General features: G+C 40.5%; 1 protein-coding gene across 5 annotated transcripts in view; it reads left to right on the forward strand.

The window, feature by feature from the left end:
- raph1a (Ras association (RalGDS/AF-6) and pleckstrin homology domains 1a) overlaps positions 1 to 21,029 on the forward strand; it is a 159,004-nt gene that overhangs the window by 122,766 nt on the left and 15,209 nt on the right. For all 5 annotated transcript variants that reach the window (XM_052013387.1, XM_052013409.1, XM_052013417.1 and 2 more), the window contains 7 exons: positions 1,590 to 1,749; positions 6,807 to 6,928; positions 9,115 to 9,180; positions 10,254 to 10,397; positions 12,709 to 12,819; positions 16,879 to 16,977; positions 17,295 to 17,415. In XM_052013387.1, coding sequence (XP_051869347.1) covers positions 1,590 to 1,749; positions 6,807 to 6,928; positions 9,115 to 9,180; positions 10,254 to 10,397; positions 12,709 to 12,819; positions 16,879 to 16,977; positions 17,295 to 17,415 — 823 coding nt within the window. The remainder of the gene's footprint in view (positions 1 to 1,589; positions 1,750 to 6,806; positions 6,929 to 9,114; positions 9,181 to 10,253; positions 10,398 to 12,708; positions 12,820 to 16,878; positions 16,978 to 17,294; positions 17,416 to 21,029) is intronic.

Consider the following 21,029-nt stretch of genomic DNA (forward strand, 5'->3'; position numbering starts at 1 on the left):
TGTGTACCGTTCAGTCAGAAGGATGTGGAGGCTTTGGAGAGGATGCAAGAGGTTCACTAGGTTGTTGCCTGGACGAGAGAATATTAGAAGTTGAACAAACTTGGAGCATCAAAGATTGAGGGGCAACCTGATGGAAGTATATAGAATTATGTTGAGGCATAGATAATCTTTTTCCCAGGGTGGAAGTGTCAAATACTAAAGGACGTGAATTTTAAGGTGAGGGGGGAAAGTTTAAAGGAGATTTGTGAGGCAATTTTTTTGTACATTGAGTGTGGTAGGTGCCTGGACTGCATTGCCAGTGGAGGTGGTAGAAGCAGATACAATAGCAACACTTAACAGGCATTTAGGTAGACACATGAACACGTGAGAGGAATATATAATGTGCAGGGAGATGGGATTAGTTTAATTTGGTATCATGGTTGGCATAGTTGTGATGGGCCTGTTCCTGTGCTGTACTTTTCTATGTTTCTAATGTCCATAAGGTTACAAAGTCTGCTGTTCTTACTGGTGTAGTCTTGGTGGTTCAGTCTTAAATGGTTTAGCGAGCTGTTTAGTTCAAGGTAGATTAGGGTTGGATGTTAAGTGCTAATCTGCATCAAATATTTTGTTCTGAGAAGAACAATTGAGTATGGGGGTGATGAGGGGATTGGTAGTGAGAATGAGAAACCAGGGGATGACAAGATGCTTCAGAAACAGGTTTATTATCACTGACATATGTCATTAAAATCGTTGTTTTGCATTGCAAGGCATAAAAATTACCATAAATTACAGAAATAAATAAATAGTGCAAAAGAGGAATAACAAGGTAGTGTTCATGGGTTCATGAACCGTTCAGAAATCTGATGATGGAGGGGAAGAAGCTGTTCCTAAAAGGTTGAATGTGGGTCTTCAGGCTCTTGTACCTCCTCCCCGATGATAGTAATGCGAAGAGGGCATGTCCCAGATGGTGAGGATCCTTAATGATGGATGCTGCCTTCTTGAGCACCATCAAAAATGCTTTCCTTGGATGTGTCAGTCTGCATTAATATTATCCAGCCAGATCACTACTCCTTTTCAATGTAACAGGTTGATAGAACCATTCAGGTGCTGAGTATACCAGATTTAACATTTGTGACATTCTACATTAAAAACTGTTTTTGGTCACTGATTTATTGAATATCACACCTGGATGTAATGGGTACTTTCTTGTACTGTCTGTTTTGCTTGGAAACTTGTAAGCCAATAAATCCACAGAGTAGCATAAGCTAGTACATTACTGGCAATCTGAGAAAAAAGCTCTTGTCAATTTGAAGGCATGAAGTGTAACCACACTTACTGGGGAATCAACTTGAGGTTTTGACATTCTTAATCTTTCATTTCACTAAACATAGTAACATGATTTGTTATATTGTTTGTATATTGAAAATGGAAATGATCAGAAATTAAGCTGTTGCTCTGAAAGTAAGGTACATTGCGAAGTAATTTGCAGTATGATTACCATTTTAGGCTGACATTTTTTCTTGAGGGAACTTTTCAACTGAGTTGATATTTGGAGGTACTGAACTAAAAGTTGTAACTTTCTGATTAACTATTTAACTTCATCCTTGCAGCTGGTGATACGGGTCCACATGTCTGATGAGAGCTCCAAAACTATGATGGTTGATGAAAGGCAAACAGTCAGGCAGGTGCTAGACAACCTCATGGATAAGTCGCACTGTGGATTCAGCTCAGATTGGTCATTGGTTGAAACAATTCCTGAACTTCAAATGGGTGAGTTAGTGGTGTTCAGTGACCAATTGTACAAGGATATAGTTCAACACTCCAATAAGATAAAGGCTGATCACTTTCCTCGAGTCTACATACTCATCTGATCCTAACGTCTCTCAATATTCAAGGTGTCATCCAAATCATGAATGACTGACCTTGATTGACTTGGGACTTAGTTCTGGATACTCCAGCCAGAATAAAGAGTCTCTCGGTATTTACCTTGTCAATCCCTCTCAGGATCTTTTATGTTGATGACCCTTCTAAGAATCTACACTGGTACCTCACTTAGTGCTCAGGATGCATTGCCAGTAATGAGAGCTCTAATGAAAACAACACATGAAGGGGTCTCTGTAGCACTCTGGATATAGGGATGCAGTACTAACTGTGCTACTGTGTTGGTATGAACCTCGTCCTTCCTCACTGCTGAGGTGGAAATGTGGGTATTGAGAACCTGGAGCAAATTCCTGCCCTCTGTTGCTGTGTGGGGAATCTGGTACAAATAATCACTCATTGCGCATTGTGAAGGAGCTGCCTATGAGGACTAGTGTTTGATGAATGACATGGTCACTCGGAGCTGAGATGTAAGCTGTTGCTGGTAACTGGCAACATCTGCCTCGTTATTAGACCGTTCAGATCCTGCAGTCTCTCATCATCATCTGCTGGAAGTGATGGAAGCTGCTGCTGACCCCACTATTGCTGCACTGCTTACTGCAGCCCAGATATTTCTCTGGTAACCCGATCAACAGTGATCACTGGCCTTTGAGCTTTTGCAGCCAAACAAGCAGAAGAGGAAATAGCTTCCATTACATCCAGCAGGAGGTGAATAGAGTGCTTGTAGGATCTGGGCAATCTGTCAACATACTTGCTTCACATGTTGCCAGTCCCTAGCAATGGCTCTCATTCACTGTGTTGGCCAGGATGCAGACTTGAGGCCCGCATCTTAGTAATGAACGACTAAACAACTCACCCTGGACAGCCCTTATAGACAGACTCTTCATACTAAGCAGTTCATTGCTGTGAGTATCTAAGTACATGGACTGGAGGACCAAGAGTCCTTTTAACAGAATCAGTGCCCTGTGGGCAGTGCCAGGTGAGGTACTTGTGTACTCTTTTTCACAATGGACTGATTTAAACTGTTCACCTGTTCTCACAGGACATCTCCTGCTGACATATTTTTGTGTGATGGGAATTAACATTATAGTTTCTGGGTAGGTGTGTTTGAAAATTTATCTTGTACCTGCTGCCTATGAAATATAATCATTTAACAATTTCAAATCAACTGTACCTGCTTTAAACTGTTACCAATCCTCCTTACCACATGTCTACCAATATGCAGCAAGAATTATACTTAATCCAATATATTTTACTGTTGTATGAGTCTCTCTTATTCATTAATTTAAATTGCTACTATCACTATTGACAACTATAATAGACCCAACCTAACAATGTCCTTTTCATAGAACTCTGTGCAGTAAATTTTTACTATTATGGGAACGTTAAAATCTACAATTGTGCTAGGTGATTTTCCTCAAAGTGAAGTGACAGGACATGAGAATTCCACATCACCTGCCATTATTTGGTACTGAAATCCTAATGACAGGCCTGTGTATACTGTTTAGTTTTATAACAAAAATTGAGTACATAGAGAGCTGTAATGATTATTCAGATCTCAGCAGGGCTGCCCAAGTATGCTCTCATTGAAATACAGCTCTTAATCTTGCTACATGACTCCCAAAACCTTTCTAAATGACAATTTAGTGAAATCTCAGTTTAAATCAGCACATTTTAAAATGCAGTGGATTCTAAGAAGCATCATCAAAGTTCAGAACAATATTGCTCGGTTGTTGTCAAACTAATATGAGCGTTCGACTGGTGGGTTCTTTAATACATTTTATATTTTAACAAATTACTTATCATGGAGAAGGATGTGTGAAAAAACATCCTCGTCACTCTGTTACACAGTATTGCACAATCATAAATGGAACTACATGGCTGCATTCCCGAATGCAAGCTAGTCAGACCATTAATGGATGTGCCCAGCAATAGTATAGCTAAGGGAATTTCCAAGGCAGATAAATGTTATTAGAAGACTTAGATCTTGTTCTTGGGATTCAGGATGTGATAATAATTGTATAATCAATTTCTAGGAGAGACAAATTGTTTTTACTCAAAGAGGCTATCCACCTTTACTTTGTAGGTTAAGATTGTTTTGCCTGTTAACATTTTTAAACAAATTGCGGGTCCCTACTATGCTCTGTGTATCTAAGAAATTCAGGGTAGGAGGTGGTGAATTTCTATAGTCTATGTCTCCTCCCAAATGTAACTACAAAGTGACAAGGGAAATTTAAAAATTAAGATATTCATTAAGCAATAGAATTGTAATAAACCAGGTTAATATTTACAACCATTTGGGAATATTTTATGGAAAGGCCATATAATCATACTGACTTGCTTTTGCCTTTGAGGCATATTCTTATTGGTCAGTGATGGCCAGTCTTCTTTTCCCAGCAGTGTTCTTCCACTTTCCAATAAGCTAGAATCATAGAGTCATAGAGATATGATGCAGTTAATTAAAAAGAATTCAGCAAATCTGGTTCTGCTAATAAAAAGCAATCACTTAATAAGGAGTTATATGTAACATGTCTGACATCTTAGTGGCAGTGGAGCTCATGCAATAATTTATTGAAGTAAAATGGTCTCAATGTGTACCACAAATGCATCATTAAGGAAAAAAAATACAATTGAACAGGTTAATGATTTGTATTTGGCCTTGCTCCATGGTGTTTCATTCAGTCTTCAAAAAGTTTGGCAAAGTGCATGTGAAGGAAATAATGGAAAAAGTGGTTACAAGTTTGGACCACATGGCTACATCTGATATTGTACAGCTAGGTAATGGACATCATGAGCCCACTACTGAAAGTAAGGTTGCTTGGATGCTCAGGGGGAATGACCACCTGTATCCAAGATACTACCTCAGGCAAAATTGAAACTTTACGCTGGTTTCCCTCCAAAGAAATTTAAAACCCCAATGACATTTCCAATGGTCGTGATAAAGGATTCTTGTCTACACAATGAACTATTGGATGAATTTCAGATATTCAGAACTAAGTTGTTAAAATAAATCTAATGAATGAATATTGCATACATAAGACAGCTTCCAGTTTTAATTGTACTGCAAGATATTACAATCTCTTAGGTTGCTATTAATATCTTGGATAAAAATAACCAATTAAAACCTAATCTACAGGTTATGCAGACACAAGCGACTGCAGATGCTGGGATCTGGAGCAACACACGCAGCACTGGAGGAACTCAGCGGGTCAGGCAACATCAATGGAGGGAAATGGGCAATTGATGTTTTGGGTTGAGCCCCTTCATCTGGACTGGAAGGAAAGGAGGGAGATCCACCAACATCTACTATAAACCCACTGACTCCCACAGCTACCTCAACCACACCTCCCATCCTGTCACTTTCAAGGATGCCATTACCTTTTCTCGGTTCCTCCATCTCCGCCACATCTGTTCTCATGATGAGGCCTCCCACTCCAGGACATCCGAGCTGTCTTTTTCAGAAAACGGGGTTCCCCTCCACTGCTATCGATGAAGGCCTTACCCCCATCTCATTTATTTCCTGCACTTCTGGAGTTCCCCTAGTCATCATCTACCACCCCACCAGCCTATGCATCCAGTATATCATTCTTTGCAACTTCTTCAACCTACAACGGGATCCCACCACCAGGCATATCATCCCCTCCACTCTGCTTTCCGCAGGGATTGCTCTCTCCGTGACTCCCTTGTCTGCTCATCCGTCCCTTCCAATCACCTTCCCTCCCCAGGCACTCACCCCTGTAACCTTGCAAAGTGTTACACCTGCCCCTACACCATCTCCCTCACCACCATCCAGGGCTCTAAACAGTTCTTCCAGGTGAGGCAGTCTTTCACATGTGAATCTGATGTTATTTATTGCATCTGGTGCTCCCTTTGCGACCTCTTCTACATTGGTGAGGCTGAATGCAGATTGGGGGACCACTTCTTAGAGCACCTTCGGTCCATCCGCCATGTCAGCCAGGATCTCCTGGTGGCCAGACGTTTTAGTTCCCCTTCCCATCCCCCCACCAACGTGTCTGTCCACAGCCTCCTCCACTGTCAAGTCAAGGCTAAATGCAAATTAGAGGAACAGCACCTCCTATTTTGCCTGGGCAGTCTCCAACCTGGCGGCATGAACATCAAATTCTCAAACTTCTGGTAACCGCTCCCCCTCTGACCCCTCTCCCCCACTTTTCCTTCTCCTCCTAATCTGACTGACCCCCATTGCCCTATGTCTTTCCCCTCTCCTTTTCCCCTTCTCTCCCTCTCCATCTGCCTATCATCCACACACTCCTACCACCAGTTCCCCTCCCCACCTCCTTCCCTTTATTCCATGCTTCACCTTCCTCTCCTATTTGATTCTATCATCTTCAGCCATTCCACCTATCACCTCCCAGCTTCTGATGTCATTCCCATTCTCCCCCTCCCTCATCTGGATCCACTTATCACCTGCTAGCTCTTGCTCCACCTCCCCCCCCACCCCCCCCCCCCCAGCTTTATATACTTGCTATCTCACCTCTTTCCAGTCCACATGAAGGGTCTTGACCCAAAACGTTGATTGTCCATTTCCCTCCATAGATTCTGCCTGACCCACTAAGTTTCTCCAGCACTTCGTGTGTTGCCACTGGTTATCCGTTACCTGATAAAAATCCCCTGTGGTTACCCTGTTGTAAAGTAACCTGAAAACTGTGACTACAGGGTTGCCTTGCTGGATGAGAAGGGCAAGAGTTTGACTTTAACCTGAACCAGGGCTTACTTTGGGCTGGGTCAGTAGCCATTGGTATGGAGTAACCATTGCACTGCAGCATTTCCAGATAATTCTATTTGTGAAAGTTGCAGAAATAAAATTGGTCCCAGTTTTATGGACAAGCCTTCATGTGGCATGACATAACATTGTCTTTAGGATGGGGGATTAGCTGTGGGCTTGTACATTCTCCAGATCTCCATATAAATCCCTATTTTATCAATTACAGAAAGGATCTTTGAAGATCATGAAAATCTGGTGGAGAACTTGCTGAACTGGACTCGGGACAGCCAGAATAAGCTCATCTTTACTGAACGCATTGAGAAGTATGCTCTTTTTAAAAATCCACAGGTACGTAAAGCTTCCAAGGAAAATGTCAAATGGCATTTGTGCTGCAGAATTGCAAATTTTGTTCTTGTTTGAACCATTCCCATTAATTCTACAGCACAATCATGATCAAATTGATTGTCCTAAATTATTTCCAAACTGCTTGCAGTTAGTTTTTATTGTAGTGCTAATACTAAGTCTTGGATTATAGTGGTGTTAGTTCAGATGACATCTATAAACCACATGGGTTTTATATTCTCTTTTTATGTCCAGTTGCCCAAAAATTCTGACTCCATGCCAGCGCTGATGTGGAGACTTGCCCATGGTTCTCAACAGAAGCTTCAGTTTCCAGTGCTGCTTTGCACCAAAGTCCAGCTATGGCATCTTCTTCCAGCTGTCCTGAGCTTCTCATGTGCAGTCTCGGGCTGGGAAGTCTGCCTGCTCTGCTTGCATGCCATGGGCATGACAGACTCCATTCAGATGAATAGGAAACAATGGCTGCAAGAGAACCCCCACAGTCATAGGGAGAATGTCCAAACTTGATGCTGACAGCACTAGAGACCAGGATTGAACCTGAAGTTGTGATGCTATGCCACTGTACTGTCCCTGAGCCAGACTACCAGCAGAAGACTCTACCTGGGGCCTCACTGGAGTAAACAATGTGGCTCTGGGGCTGGCAGTCAATGTCTTTTGGGACAAAAAGGCAAGTGATCTTTCATGTGACAGTTGGTGCTTTCTCTCTCATCTCAGAGTCCCCTTTAATTCTCTATAGTTCTAAAACCAGAATGCATTTCATTCTTGTGCACAGAAATGAGCATATGGAATTGAGTATTTCAGCTTAATGTAAGTTGTGATATTGAAGTGGCTGAGACCAATGACTTGCCTAGCTGTTCAGTTTTTGCTTCATTCAGCTTGTGCTCAAACAAGGCACACAGTGAGGTTTAAACAGAATTAACTCCCTTGCCACAGATGTCATTAATTCTAGCCTGCGTGGTAGATTTATTTTCAACAAAGCCTGTCCTCTCTTGACTTGCTGCTGCCTCATCCTCGTGCATATTACCCTCTTTCCCAATATAACAATTGGCATGAAACATACTAAAAATGTTCACTTGTGCATCATGCACTAAGTTCCAGCCAATTCAGCAACTGTAATGTCAAATGGCAGAGTCTAAGGAGCCCAATTTCACAGTTGAAGTGTCAGTCTAGAAGAGATTGTTCTAGCATTTATACAGTGGACTCCATAACACACTACTCATGATGTTGATCAGCTTAAGTCCAAGTAATCCCCATTTCAGTGTACTTTTTGAAGTGCTTGTATTATTGGGATATATCCAGTTGAGAACTGGATTGGATTACACAGCTTCAGTTGAGATGATTGAAGTACACTGCGTCACTTGAGAAGTTAACATTGACACGGGGCTCCAGTTGTTTCCTCCAGTTATCTATGATTTCATGAGACCTAAATCTCTTGAGTTTGAAGGAAACCTTATTGTTTTGGGCAGCCCTCCCAGGAACAGACTTGTGCATTTCCAGATATTCAGCTCTTTACCCCTCTGGGATATCTCTGTCCTTGTCTTCCAGATACCACAGTTTTGTGGGGCTCGTCTTGTGTATCACTGAGCCTCGATTGCAGATTTAAATTTCAAACTTTTTGAATTGATTTGCATACATTTCAGTGATGAATTTAAATGATCTGATTATCCACTGATACGAGAGCAGCATTAGGAATTAATTTTTTCAAACTTCTGGGACCACAGAATCTGCAAGAAAGAAATATAAGCACTAATAGGACTGAAATGTATGAGCTGCATAGCATTCACTGCCAAGTCTCTTGGGCTCCAAGTGCCTCAACCACTGTTTGGACACCCCAACTATGTGCCAATCCAGAAGGCAATCAGGCAATCCTCTCTCCAAATGCATCACTGCATTTTATTCTTCTCTGCTTCCCTATCCTCATGTTCCAGGATGCAGAGCAGTGGATGCAGGCTAGATGTGGTATCACTGTCTTTCCCAGACCAAGCTCGGAAACCAGCTGAACATTGTGGTCTCACTTAATACAAACCCACTTTGTCAACTGTTCTTGGAGCATGGGACATGGGACTGCACTGGGTACAGCAGCAGGTAAATGGGTCTCGATGCATTAATGAACTGCATTGTAGAAATGTTTCAAATATGTTTTTAACTGCATTAATGAGTTTTATTCATAACAGAATTACCTGCTGGGGAAGAGGGAGAACTCTGAAATGGGAGACAGAAATAAAGAAGCATTACTTGAGGTAAGTCAAGAGTATAAGGTTCCGAATTCTCAAGGTAATTGATGTTCATTTTGTATCTGATAATTAAGGGTTGATCTTATTGATTGTCAAGCAAATGTTTGGCACAATGAAACAAAAACCTAAGAGGAAGGCTGAAATAAAAACACAAATACTGCCAATCTGAAACAAAATCTATCCTGAACAGGGACTTGGGTCATGTATTTGATTGAACAATTTGTCAAAACTGAAAGGAGAAAATCCAGGAGGCAAGCAGTTAAAGTTTCAGATCAATAGGTCTTTGTTTCCCATCCGCCGATGCTGCCTGATCTGAGTGTTTCCAGCATTTTCTGTTTTTATTTGAGATTCCCAACCATCCATCCAATTGGAGAAAATAACTACATTTTCAGAAGAAAAATCAAGATTAAATTGTTTTTCTTTAAACTGTGTCAAGAAAAAAATTATTCTCCCTAATTGAATGTCTCCATTTAAATCAAGTAACATAATTCATTCCCAGTTTTGTAGGTGTTCAATGTAATGAAACAACATTTGCTAGCCCACAAAACTTTAAGGATAGAAAATCTGTATGGAAACCCATAGGATATCTTTATTAGATCATGGTGTGCCTGATATAGTCTAAGTATAACCCAGCAAAAAATTTTCAAGGAAAGGTGAGGTGTTGAATTGTGAAAGAGTGTTGTATGTGTAGCTGGCTCCAGCAGTATTACCAGCTCTCTTGCCCATCTGGGAGCACAGTCTGAGGAAATGAGGAACAAGGACAACAACCAATAGGACTGTAAACTGAAATTTGCTGAGCACAATTGAAGAACTTCCAAATTAATTCTGAAGGAATCTTGCTCTATATGCAAGGGGTTGCAAGATGTGTCTGCTGAAAAGGTGCAATATCCTATACACATTACCCAATTTCTCTTTTTATCTCTTTTGAAAATTTGTGAGTTTGTTGTGGGATATGCTTTTTTTAAAATATATGCCAAATTTAGATGCTTCCAGCAACTCGGGTCAGTTGACTCGCTATTCTTGCATTTTGATCTTTGCTGCGTGTGAATTTGTTGCTTTGATTTTTTTTTTAACTACAGGAGTTTTTCTGTGGAAGTTCTGTGACTGTTCCAGAGATTGAGGGCTTACTTTGGCTGAAGGAAGATGGCAAGAAATCATGGAAGAAGCGTTATTTCCTACTCAGAGCTTCTGGAATCTATTACGTTCCTAAGGGAAAAACAAAGGTATTTTTTTTCCAGAGGTCCTTCTTTGGTAAATTAATTAATGATATGACAGCTGAAGAACATCTGCAAAAGATCAGCAAAAGACTTAATTGCTTCCGGGGATGCTTCTGAAAACACAGCAGCAACTCCAGCCATGCCTTGGGTTCTATTTTGTGATGTTCTTGACTCTTGACATCACACTTACTTCCATTGGTAATTATTTGGAAGGGTCTGCTATCCAAGACCTGCATGGACCTAAGTGTATGAACTATACAAGCATTTTCAGGAAGGATGAAGAGTGATGGGAGGGGCTCATCTAATCTGAGAAAGGATTATAGTTTTAGAACATGGATATTCTGAAATAATTACCTTAAGACACATTCATTGTGTACAAATTGATGATTTAATACAGTCCTTGCTCTAGACTCCAAACAGGAAGATAAAGAGGAAGACAGATTCAGGGCTAATTTTAACTGAGGTAATGCTGCAAAAAAGGTATGCATAAAGTTAGAGTGAGGTATTTGTTTTTAAAATACATACTGGTCCAATATGTGGAGCTCCCTACTGGTAAATGAATGGTGCCTCAATTTCAAATTGCTCTGTAGCTCTATGATTCTGCCACTTTTATCCACTGCCTCCTGCATGATAGTTCTCTGAATGGGTGGCCACTCATTGATAGACTGGAAAGGAATATACTGGAAATAAAGAAAAGTATAGTTAAAGGGATAGAGACAGTTCTCTGTAGTCATGAACAAGAGTCCTGAAAACCATGTTGTTTGCATAGAACCAGGTTTATGGAATCTGCACAGGACTGAAGAGGAATTTGGAGTGGGAAAGGAAATATAGAATTATAATGGTCTGTCTGGGAACCAGTGACATAGGTAGGACAAAGAAGGTGGTTCTTTTGATGTAATGTAAGTAGGCAGAGTCCAAATTAAAAAAAAATAAAGGACTACGATGATAATCTCTGGATTATCATGTGGGTCATGTACAAATTAGCATAGGGTATGTAAAATCAGAGAATTGAATGCCTGGTTTAAAGATTGGGATGGAAGAAATTGGTTTCAATTCATAAGGCACTGGCACCTGTACTGGGGAAATAGAGACCTGTTCCTTTGAGATGGGATTCACTTGAATTGGGATGGGAGCAAGTTCCTAGTGAATCAAATAATTGGGGCTGTAGATAAGATTTTGGTCAGGGGAAATCTAGAAACTTAAAGAGAAAGGACAAAGCAGTAGTGCAGCTAAGCAAAATGGACAATGAGAACTAGAGTCTATGAAAAAGGGACAGTGCATAGAAACACAAGAATAAAATGGTACAGTGATAAAACTGGTCTTTATACACACACAGAATTCATAGCAAGGAAGTAAATTAATGATACAAACATTACTAAATGCATAAGATGTGGTTGCAAAGTGACTAACTTTGGGAACTAAATATTCCAGAATACTTAATTTCCAGGGGATCTAGGCAAAATGGATAATAAGGTAGATAGTTCTGACATTAAAGAATGGGATAAGTGCAGTAGAGAGGAAGGATCTTAGATCAGAGAGTTGATGTGGTGTACAAAGAGTTTTAGGAGGCCTTCGATAAAATGCCATGCGAGAAAAAATTAAGTGAATTTGGAGAACATGGTATTGGGCCAATATACTGGCATTGATTGAGGATTGCTTAATGGAGATGAACAGAGGGTAGGAATAGATTGGTCGATAGTGACCAGTGAGGTGCCACAGGTATCAGTGCTGGGCCCCTGCCATTCACAATCTATAGCAATGAGGGACATGAGGGATCAAGTGTAATATATCTGATTTACTTTTGCCTTAAAAATATTCAAAGATTCTGCTTTGAGACTCATGACTACAATGAGGCAATTTTTAAAACATTTTCTCAAGCTTTCTTGAGTCTCGAAGCAGCGTCTTTGAATATCTTTAAGGCAGAGGTAGATAGGTTCTTAATAATAGGTGAAAGGTTACTGTGGGTAAACAGGAACATTGAGTTGAGGTTCCGATCAGTTTAGCCATATTATTAAATGCTGAGTGTCCTACCCACACTCTTAATCTGTATGTTAAGAAGTACTTGTGAGAAATGACCATCAAAGTCGCAGCAGTTTTTGAATGTTTGGTTGTTGTTGAGACTCTGCATTGGTGAGCTCCTGGTGTTCATTTCAACCAGTGACTTCCATTTAAGAAAAAAAATCATTCCATTTAGGAATATGATAGTTTGTTTTCCTCTTTTCCTTGCTCATACAAGCATAAATAGTTATTATAGAAGTGTTTTCATGTAATATTTAAGAAGTAATATTGAAGGTGTTGGCACAATTCTGTTTTCCAGACCTCTCGGGACTTGGCTTGTTTCATTCAGCTAGACCATGTGAATGTGTACTATGGCCAGGATTATCGAAGCAAATACAAGGCCCCCACGGATTACTGCTGTGCACTCAAGGTGAGATGTGGAGCTTAGTTTTAAATATTTTCATTTTGTGGAGTAGGCCAGTCAGCTTTTTGAGCTTATTCATCCATTCAATTAGGTAATGGTTAATTCTGCACCTTGGCATTTGAGAATGGGAGGAAAAATATTTAGGCTGAGATCCAATCTTACTCCACTAATGTTGTTATTGGGCCATTTAGAACATGAACATGAAATCTCACGGTATTGGAATTCCATCAGTGACTTGGAAATCAGTGGGGGATAAAACACTGAAGTTAGCTGTAAATTTCAATCTGAGCTTCGAGGATTGGAATGGAATTGCTATTGTGTCCCAGTTGCGTTTCTACTTCCATTGTGTTTTGCATATAAAGTCTTTCCATTCTATGTACCTGAATATACATAATAAGATTTGGTTTGCCCTCATTTACATGTGCTACTTTGGATGACATAAGTATCTATACAATTAGAATTCTCTTGCGTCTCAAATATCATTGTTTTTCCTTCCCCATTTCCATACCTTGAACATAAATGTGAACCTGTCTCAGCCTTTTGCAATTTACCAAACTCCTATTTTGAGTAAATCTCAACATAGTTCTCTCACTTCATGGGACCAGATTCTCTCTCCATTAGGTGGATAAAACTCACCCAACACAGCAACCTCTTGGCATACCTTTACGGTCAGAGAATGCTCCTTTTACCTCTACACTTTGGTTTCTGTCTTTTTCCATTATTGAGTCCAAATTCTTTTCAATTCCATTTGCCATTATCTTAGTACAAGTTGCTTGTCTGACCTATTTGAATGCAGTGCTATCAAAGCAACGTGCACTCAAGAGAATTAAGTCTCATTGAATTGCACAGTTTGGAAAAAAATAATCTGTTGAGAAATCGTACTCCTATGCAATTCTATTTCAAAACACAAAAAACTGCCTGAGAATTTCCGGCATAATTGGGAGCGAATAAGCAGCAATGATATTTTAAGGAAGGCTGCAGTTTGTATTAATCATTGGCATATTTGTCTCCATCTTCCCAAAACTGTAGCAGAGTTTCCTGCTGATCAGAGGCTAGATAAAGAATGGCAATAGGATTAAATCTTTCTGGATAATCAAAAGTTATTTTTACTTTCTTGTAATCACTCTGGGAAAAACAAACTCTCAGCTGGTCTAACACCATTGGCTCACAAGAAAACAGGAGCAGTAGACCACTGTGCCTCAAGCCTGCCCAACCATTCAATACGATCATGGCTGCTCCATGCTGGCCTCGGCTTCTTTTCTGTGCCAGTTCCAGTGGCCCTCAATTTTACCATTCTTTCCGAAAATGTATCCACTTCCTCCTTGTATACCTCTAATGATCTAGCCATATGAATAATAGCTTCTGTGCTCTGTCACCATCAACATGTGTGTACAAGACTTGGACTGTGCTTTAAAGCTCCTCTTTTCTACAGTATCCCTAACTGTTACTGGCAATCTTCTGTCCTTCCTTGTCCAATTTCCTTTATTCCACTATTTAAAGACTTCCCCTTCCCCTACAACACCAATTCTGATTTTAGCCTGCACTATAAATGCAAGCTATGTTGAAAGCTACCAATGCAAAGCTACCAATGCAGGGAAGATTTGGCTGGTTTGATTTGTGTCCACTTTGTTCCCTTTTTATCCTTTTTATTCTCTTTGCCACTATTAGACCCCCTTTCCTTGACACATCTCTCTCATTTTATCCCTCTCCGATCCCACCAGTTGTCTTTGGCCTTACTATTAATGTCACAAGCTTGATGTCCTCTTGGATAAGCCTATAGTTTCTCTCTAAAACTCGATTGAGGCACTCATCTGGCCTCCCAACGAGCAGAAACACTGTTGCCTCTATACTACTACTGTATTTTCCAACTCCTCCCTGTTCCCCAACATGTCTACAGTGGCCAATTATGCCAGTCTCCTTCCTATCCAACACCCCACACCATGTGCTAATCCCTGCAGTGAAAGCCAGTGGACCAGCAATCAGTGTCTGCATTTCTCCCCAGAATGCTCCCAGAAAGCAGAAGCAATGTACTAACTGGTTTAACCTATGGAATTTATCTTTGACTGAAGTGTCTGTGCATATTTATTCAAGTTGCATCGATTCTGAATAGGGTGACCGCCAGCCTCTGTTTGGTTGGGGCAAGTTTAGTGGATATGGGGATAACATTTGTCCTGCAAACCCCAAGCATTATCCTCTATTGGCTCACTGGAGGAGGCAGCAGCAGCAGCAGGAGGAGAGTTATTTTGGTAGTACTTACTGGAGCAAAGTCCTGACAGCAGCAGGAGTAACATCCTGATGGGGGAAGTGAGGTCAGGTAGGGTTCTGGAGGAGTTGGGCTGGAGGGATTACCTCCAGTGTTCTTGCACTATTTGGAGGGAGTGAGGTGACAGTGGGATTAAACTGGGTGGGATGTTAAGGAATGCTGGGAGTGAGTGGAATCTGGGATTAAACTGGATGAAATATTAAAGGGCAAGGGGAGAGGGAGAATACAGTGGATATGATGTTGAAGAGTAGGGGAGGGTTCCACATATCTCATAGCCATATATTTGATTTGAAAGAAGTGAATGAAGTATTTCATTGTTATGTGAAATTTTGCTAGACAAAGAAGAGGACAGACAAACAAGAAGCTGTGAAGGATCTCAGTGGGTCAGGTAGCATCTGTGGAGGGGAAAAGCACTGTCAACGTTTTGGGTCAAGACCCTTCATCTGGACTGATGAAGGGTCTCAACCCAAAATGTCAACTATCCATTTCCCTCCACAGATGCTGCTTGACCCACAGAGTTCCTCCAGCTTCTTGTTGCTCCAGATTCCAGCATCTGCAGTGCCTTGTGTCTCCAAAGAAAGGGACAGGTTGGGTCTCTGTTTAAGGAAGAAATGAAAGGCTCTCAGTCCATTTTGGTGTGGGATGGAGATGTAGAGGGATTGGATGTTCATAGTAAGAATGGCACCAAGACATGGGAAGCCAGTAAAATGGTGGAGGGCATCAGAGATGTCACAGAAGTAAATGGGAAGAGACTGGACGAGGGGAGAAAAAAATAGAGTCAAGGGAAGAAGTAGTAAGTTCTTGCCAAAAGAGCAATGGGACTACCTACTTCTAGTTCTTGTCAAAGACATAGAAGTGGGCTCTAAGGTTTTAGAGGACTATGAAGAAAGAGGCTGTGGGGGGAAAGAACATTCAAGGAAATAACGTCAGAGATATCTGCAGACATTAGCCTAATATTCAGTTATGGAGTCATGGCCCAGAGGAAGTTTTGAGAGAGATGAGATTCAGCCTCTGCAAGGTAGGTTTTATTTCACAAAGCACAATGGCAACATCTTTATCAGCAGGTTTGAAGAAAATATTGGGAATGGTCCTTACTGACCAGAATTCTACAAATTCAGTGGGAAGTTGATGAGAGTCAGTAAGGACAGTGGAAAAATTGAGACTGTCAATATCATATCAGCAGTTAAAGATAAATCCAGATCTGTCACCTGACTGTATTCCTGAAATCTCTTCAATGTCTCTCTACACTATTTACCAAACTTACTTTGCAATTCACAAAACTGATGAGAGACAAAAGTGGAAAGGGCTTGATGACTTTCTCTCTTTCTCCCCCCCCCCCCCCCCCAAAAAAATCAGGCAGAAGATACAAAAACTTGAAAGCATGTATCACCAGACTCGAAAGACAGCTTCTATCTCACTGTTATCAGACTTTGGAACAGACCTCTCATACACTAAAGATGAACTTCTGATGTGTCAATCTACCTCGCTGTGGCCCTTGCACTTTATTTGCTAACCTGCACTGCACTTTCTGTGTAGCTGCAACACTATATCCAACATTCTGTTTTCCTTTTACTACCTTGATGTACTTGTGTATGGCATGATCTGAGTGAATGGCATGCTAACAAAAGCTTTTCACTGTATCTTGGTACATGTTACAAGAATATATCAATCATATTTTTAATACAAATGTATTGTGTTCACTGTCTAGTACTAATGATAACTCATTTCTATCCTAAGCGTTGAATTTTTTTGACATTTTTGTGTGTTTCTGCTATGTGATGAATAAAAGTTTTTTTCTGCAGCATCCTCAGATACAGAAGAAGTCTCAATACATCAAGTACCTCTGCTGTGATGATGTCAGAACCCTTCACCAATGGGTGAATGGCATTCGCATTGCCAAGGTAACTAACTATTAGGATGAGTGCCATGCTTTTTTTAATCTTTGGGTGAAGCAGAGAACTTAATTTGGTTGGTAGCATGTTCCCCACCTGACCTGAAAATGTGAGTCTAGCACTTACCACCAACATGAAAGAGTATTTATTTGGCTAGCAGTGACCTTATTAAATAGTCTCCAGTTATCATACTGAGATTTGGTTGTATTTGAATCATCAGCAGGTTTTTGGACTGTTAGTCCAGTAACTTAATCACTGTGTCTGTACCCCTTTGGAAGTGCACGGACAATGAGGTGGTAATAATCCTTTACATCTTTGTTAATCAGTATGGGAAACAGTTATATGACAACTATCAAGATGCTTTGAAACGGGCTGAAGCTGCATATGAATGGTCATCCCTGTCCAGTGCAAGTATGAAATCTGGATCCAGCTCTTCCAGTTTGCCAGGTAAATTGGTTTCTATGCTTACCTTTAAATTTTTGCACTCTATCCTCCTGCAAAAGGTATTTGACTTTCATGGGCTGTGGGTGTCACAAGAGCTAGATTCCAAACAATATCCTCAGTTTATGTCACTGCTGTTATTTCAACAGGAAATTCCACCATTTATGCAATGAGAGTTGTCTTTGTTGTTGTTATTAATGTTAACCAGATTGAAAGAAATCAAAACTGATATGTGCAGAAATAGTTTTGCATTGAACATACATTTTAGAGGCACACTATAAATATTAATCTCCAATGTTAATACCTCAGAAAAGAAATTCTGCAAGGAAAGATATTAAATAGATGTGCTGTCTTGTTACATAACATTCATCTATTTATATGTTTTGAACATCACATTTGCTGGCTCGTTAGGTGATTGCAGAGTATTGTCAGCAGATGGTTGGTGGGAGGAAGCTGGGTTCGTCCTTGCATAGACTGAAGAAAGATTACACACACAAGTTAGTTTTCCAGATATTTGATTAAAATGTTTTCTTGACTTGAGTTGACTCTAGCAGTTGACTTGAGACCTGGAAGATTGCTCAAGTATGCATTCAGAATTGGATTGAGCATGAACTGATAATTATAGACTGGGCAACATGGGCTTTGTAATTAGGGAAAAATACTGTACTGAAAGCTCACTGCTACTAAATACTGATGATCCTTAAAAGAAAGATATAAGATGCTTGAACTTTTAAAAGCAATTTGAGAAGGTTCCCCAGTTACAGAGCCTCGGTCATGATTTTGCTAGTAGATGGTTACCAAATTGGCTGAGAAATGAAAGGTGACAGGTGATAAGCAGAGAAGGTTCTCTGAAGGTGGTAACAGGTGGAACTCTTAGTGGGTCATTTTTTGTTTATACTTTCATAGATGATGTGAAGACATTCCTGTAAGATGGCAGGGAGTCAGTGTGACCAGGTGTCCACTGTAAAGACACAGCATATCCCAATGGACAGATCAGGGAATGAAATTTAGTGCGGGAGGTGTATGTAAAGCATATTAGCACAAGGTGTTTTGATTACCTTGGATGCGAGTCTATTGACAAGTGAAAAAAGAAAATTTATGTGTGATCATCCATTATCCACTGGAAATATCTGCTCAGTGTTATCAAGCAGGTAAGTAAGTCTTAAGATGTAATATTGGGATTTAATTACAAGCCAAAAAAGACTGAAGTTTGTAGGTTTGCTAGTATTTGCAACTGAGGGTTATATGGATAGATTTAGGCTGAGTTAATTACAAGGCTGATGAAAATTTTTTTAAAAACTGCAGGTGCTGGAAGTCTGAAATAAAAACTGACAGTGCTGGTCAGGCAGCTCTTGCAGAGAGATAAACAGGGTTAATGTTTCAGTACAAAGACCCTTCATCAGAACTGAAAACATGAGAAAACAATTTAAAATGTGGGGCTGGATGGATAGGACAAAGGGACAGTGCGAGGCCAGGTTGCTGTGCTGATAAGCTGTTGATGAAGCCATGTGGCTGGTTGATTAATGAGGGCAATTAGAGAGCACAAAATAGAACACGTAGCAAATGCCTGCAAGTAAAACTGTGCTAGAGGAAAGAGAAAAACTGAGTCAGTATTACAGGGGGATGACCTACAGCAGAACTGGCCAGTTCTGAAACACAGAGAAAACAAATTACCTGAAGTTATTGAACTCAGTATCGAGTCTGGAAGGCTGTGGCATTCCCAGATGGTCCTCAAGCTTACACTGGACTTCATTATGGCAGTACAGGAGGCCAGAGATAAGTCACTTTGGATGGAGAAGTGGCAGTCAGCTGGAAGCTTGGGGTCACCCTTGAAGCTGAACACAGGGGCTCTGCAAATCTGTCACCCAACCTGCTTTGGGTTCTGCTATGTAGAGGAAACCACATTGTGAGCACCATATGTATTAGACCAGTTTGGAAGAAATGCATGTGAACCGCCACTTCACCTGGAAGGACTGTTTGGGTCCCCGGATGATGGGAAAGGCAGAGGAAAAACGATAGTTATTGCATCTTCTATGTTTGCTTGGATTACATGGCTTATAAATATTGGTTATTCTATATTGACAGATATTGGAAAAAAATATTTTTTAGCAATCTAATTTAAATTGCCTACCTTATGAATATTGCATTGAGTAAATATCATGATGATGGATGGCCTAGTGCATACAAAGTTAGAGAGAAGAGATTTAATGCAGTATTTCCCTAGATAAATTAGAGAAAATGGCTTTCATGTAATGCTTGGGTACATTAATGGAAGAGCTGAAAGTAATGGGCCAGAATTTTCTGGATATTGCCAGTAATTCTGCTCCAAACCTCTGTTTTCACTTTTACAAGCTAAGGCATGGTGCACCAAACTCCCAGACTTTGTGGCTGAGATCCCCCAGCAAATTAGACTTGCATGGACTCCTACAGCAGAGCAGTAAATCCCCAGCAATTTGTCAGTCAGAGTCGGTTAAACTGGGAGCTTGGCTTTGTTGGATACCTATATATATTTTTCAGCTGCTTCATGAGCAGGGCATATCGTAACCTGCCATTCTGCTGCGCAAGGCTCAATTGCTGCATGGGGCCTCTCCATTTTGAATTTGGGTGCCTTCAAGCAAGTTCAGAATGCCGGATCCATAATAGATAAGTGCTTTCATAGAATGTATGTCAGGCAGCTCATCACTGGCAGAAGTTTTGGCTGTGTTTGTGCAGGTACATGGGAGAGGATGGGCTTAGTGTAATACTTGGATATTGGAGGGAAGAGCTTGATGTAGTGTTTTTTTTATTAATAAGGGAGTTCAGTGTGATATTTTTGAAGCTCTGAGGCATGGTCAGAGATGCTCATTTTTTTTGGATTGTTACCACAGCAAGGTAGGCCCAATAAATATGTATGAATATAAAAGCAGCAGATGTTGGAAATATTACGCATTTTGGGCAGCATCTGTGGAAGGAGAAATATGTTGGGTATGTTAACCCTCCAGTTCTTAAAGGTGATCTCTCTGAAATATTAACTATTTCTTTCTTCGTGGATGCGGCCTGACAAACTGAATTTTACCAGCATTTTCTGTTTTATTTTCAGATTTGGAGCATCTGCAGTATTTTGCTTTAATGGACATCATGATGATACAAACAAAAAGGATGTACAATGCATGTCAGTGAATAATTTAAGTGAGAACCAGGCTCAAAGCAGTAAGCTAAGAAGGAAAGTGAAAAGGAAAATGAGAGGCAAAGAGTACAAGAGAATGGCAGTTAACAAAATGAAATACAGGTCTTCTATAGGCAAGTAAATAGTAAGCAAATTGTGAGAGGAGTTTAACAACTTTTTAAAAAAAAACATGGATTGGAAAGGCTTAGATTAGTAGGTTATGGGCCAAATGCTGGCAAATGAGACTAGCTTGGATGGGGTATCTTGGTTGGCATGGACCAGTTGGGCCAAAGGGACTGTTTCCATGCTGTATGACCTATTGGAGAAAAACTGCTTGAGGTAGAATGAGGACAAGGAGAGAAGGGGCTTAATTAAAAGATTTTTTTGCCAATATTTTTATGAAACAGAAGAGAATGCAGAGAAGGAGATGAGAGAAAAAGATGAGATAGAGCTACTTTACAGCAGCAGTATTTGC

This window comes from Pristis pectinata, chromosome 1 (genome assembly GCF_009764475.1).
Source record: "Pristis pectinata isolate sPriPec2 chromosome 1, sPriPec2.1.pri, whole genome shotgun sequence".
Lineage (NCBI taxonomy): Eukaryota > Metazoa > Chordata > Chondrichthyes > Rhinopristiformes > Pristidae > Pristis > Pristis pectinata.